The sequence below is a fragment of the Lipotes vexillifer genome, unplaced genomic scaffold, assembly GCF_000442215.2.
Source record: "Lipotes vexillifer unplaced genomic scaffold, Lipotes_vexillifer_v1.1 scaffold645, whole genome shotgun sequence".
Lineage (NCBI taxonomy): Eukaryota > Metazoa > Chordata > Mammalia > Artiodactyla > Lipotidae > Lipotes > Lipotes vexillifer.
This window is the reverse complement of record NW_006777439.1, coordinates 1,893,023-1,895,996: the sequence shown is the minus strand read 5'-3', so window position 1 is coordinate 1,895,996 and position 2,974 is coordinate 1,893,023. Positions and strand designations below refer to the sequence as shown.

The 2,974-nt window shown below is 58.8% G+C and overlaps 1 protein-coding gene across 1 annotated transcript; it reads right to left on the bottom strand.

The window, feature by feature from the left end:
- Nucleotides 1-258: 258 nt before the first annotated feature.
- On the bottom strand, nt 259-2,974 carry HOXD11 (homeobox D11). The gene is made up of 2 exons (XM_007451091.1): nt 2,176-2,974; nt 259-1,431 (listed from the first exon to the last, which is right to left on the bottom strand). Exons 1-2 carry the CDS (start codon nt 2,972-2,974, stop codon nt 1,196-1,198), a joined length of 1,035 nt encoding a protein of 344 aa, XP_007451153.1. The 3' UTR covers nt 259-1,195.

Genomic DNA, 2,974 nt, shown 5'->3' with positions numbered 1-2,974 from the left:
TTGGCTTTTATGGTGTTGTCTAGACAGTTCAAGGTTTTGTAAACAGCCTGGCCTGGCCCTGCAACATAAAGTGCAGTGCGGCCCCTACCACATTCTTTACCTTGAAGCAGTAAATGTGATGAGAAGTGGGTCTGCAGCCTTGGGCCCTATTTCCAGGGAAGAGGGGTTACCTTCTCTGCTCCAGGCCCGTGTGACACCAACAAGGACCCAGGCCCTCGCCACCCACCGATACCTTCCCTTTAGCAAACTTTTTTTTTTTTCCAATGAGAGGTTCTAGTTTTAATTTCTTCTAAGGGACCCTTCCTCCTTGACAGCTTGTTAAGAGTGAATTTGGATCTCCTAAGCAGTTTTTTTTTTTAAGTTTCTTTTGTTTTTTCAGGAATTCCAAGTTTACTACACTGGGGGTGGGGTGGGCAAGGAGATTTGTTTCTTAGGTTCCTGCTGCCCCAACCTCATGGCCTGGAGAAGGCAGCACCAGTGTGGCTGGCTCACGTCTTCAATTCAGAGATTCATCCCTAAAGTGATTTTTAATGCCAGTGCAGCCTAGAAAGGATGGGAGGGAACGACTCTTATTTTAGCGGGATTAAAAAGCATTTCATTTGATTTTCAGTTGCTTGCAAGAGAAGGTTCTGGCCACTAAAATATCCTAATCAGGCACTAAACTTCTTCAAAGAGGAAAATCCATACAGTGTATTGAAGATGTAACCTTCATTTTACTAGAAACCATTTATTCACACAAAAGACAGTGACCCATGCCTTGATACGACGGACCAAAGGTACATTCCCCAGAGTTTAAATAATCTGCATTCACCAAGGGGAAGGGATGCGGTCCCTTAAACTCAGAACAAAAACAAGCACCTTCCAGCCCCTCGGCCTAACTCTCTACAGATCCCACAGCGTGCCCACGGGAGCTCAGAGAGAGGGAGGGAGAACAACAGCGCATTGGCGGTAAAATTGTAAAGGGACGTTTGCATTTACCATTTTCCCCTTATTAGGATCCGTTCGGCCAAGTCCCCGACCTCGTCCGCAGGCTGCAGTGGTCGCTGGGAGGTCCCGAGTTGACCGTGGGAAGGAATCGTGGAGTTCCACAGAGAAGAGGCGTCATTAAACCCAAGGACATTGGGCCTGCCCAGGGCAGGCTGGTGGGGAGAGTGGGTGAGTGGGGCTCAGGGGAGAGGGGTGCTTCCTGGAGCTCTCAAAATAAGGGGTTTCCAGTGAAATACTGCAGACGGTCTCTGTTCAGTTTCTTTTCTTTCATTCTGCGATTCTGGAACCAGATTTTCACTTGCCGGTCAGTGAGGTTGAGCATCCGAGAAAGTTGGAGTCTTTTCTCTTTGTTTATGTACACGTTAAAGAAAAACTCCCGTTCCAGTTCGCGGATCTGATACTTGGTGTAGGGACAGCGCTTTTTTCGGGATCGCTGGGGGGCCACTGCAAGGCAAAAAGACCAAGAGGTGAGAGAGGCCTTTGCCTGCCCACCCCCCGGCCGCCCGCCCGGGCCCGCGCGAGGGCCAGGCCTCGGCCCGTTGGGGACGTCCCCTGCTGCCGCTGAAAGGCCCTGCCTGCGTCGTGGGGGATGATATATGGGCGGTCACAGTAGAGAGTGCGGGCGTGGACGTGTGTTCACGCCCAGACACACACACGTGCACACACACACACACACACACACACGGCCTGGCATCGAGGTGGGGAAGCAGAGGGCGAGGCAGGCTCTGAGCTGGACTCGGAAGGGAGAGAAACACGAGCGCGCCGGGCAGCCAGCGGCTTGGATAAAGTCCAGTTCAAGCATCAAACTCACCCCAACCCCCCACCCCACCCCTTTAAAAGCAGGAGGCTCGAGTGTCCACACTCACAAATTGGCTTAAAATCTCTCCTCCCTTCCTCCCTCCCTCCATGGTCTCTAGGACCAATCCCCCTCACCGCACGCACAAAACTGGGGGAAAGCTCTCTGCAGCGATTAATGTCCTCATCGAAGTCTACCTTAAGCCCACCTAAATTGGTTTCCTATCGTAAACACGCTTTACAACGGCCCGAGAAATCTTATAGGATGTATAAACCCCTTCGAACGCTTATAAAGTAGCACATAAAACTGCGCAAGCAGAGGAAGGCCCCCTCCGCCCCCCCCCGCGCCCGCGGCCGCCGAACCCAGCCGCCCACCCCGCGTCCGGTGCCTACCTGCGCCGCCGCTCTTCTCAGCCCCCGCCTCCCCTGGGGGCACCTCGCCGTCGCCGCCCTCTGCCGCCCCCTTGGACTCCGAGCCGGGGGTCGTCTTGGCGCAGGGACTTCCCCCGCCGCCACTGGCCGCCGTCTTGGGGTTGCTCTTGTCGGCGGCGCCCTCGGGCTGCGGCGGCGCGGGCGGCGGAGGGGGCTGCGGTCCGGCGAACGGGGGCCCGGGTGCAGCCTCGTAGAACTGGTCGAAGCCCTGTGGCAGGATGCCGTTGCGGCCCACGGCGCTGTAGAAATTGGAGGCGGCGCCCGCGGGGCCGTGCGGCGGCCCGGGCGCGGCGCACACCGGCTCCGGCGCCTTGAAGAGCACATCCGGACGGCGGCCCGCGGGCGGGAGCAGCTCGCGCTGCATGGCTGCCTCCTCGGCCGCCGCCGCCGCCGCCGCCGCCGCCGCCGCCGCCGCTGCAGCGTAGTAGGGAGCGTAGCTACCGGCGCCGCCGCCGCCGCCGCCGCCCCCGCCGGGGCCGCCGCCGCCGCCCCCGCCGCCGCCGCCGCCCCCTGCACCGCCTCCGCCGCCGCCGCGGTATGGCCACTTGGCGCGCTCCAGGCCGTAGTCGCGGAAGGCCACTTCGCGCACAGGCTGGACGTGCGGCGCCAGGTTGGAAGAGTAGGGGAAAGTCATCTGGCAGGACGACGGTTGTGACAGGAACGACGGCTTGCTGGCGAAGTCCGACGGGGCCACATAGTAGGCGCAGCCAGGCAGGTACATGCTGGCTGCGCTCGGGCCGCACTCGTCAAAGTCGTTCAT

Bases quoted from the DNA above. Each gene is read 5' to 3' on its own strand.
- HOXD11 (XM_007451091.1), bottom strand. From the start codon at position 2,974: ATGAACGACTTTGACGAGTGCGGCCCGAGCGCAGCCAGCATGTACCTG. The intron at 1,432-2,175 runs GTAGGCACCGGA...TTTGCCTTGCAG, and splicing joins TGAGAAGAGCGGCGGCGCAG to TGGCCCCCCAGCGATCCCGA.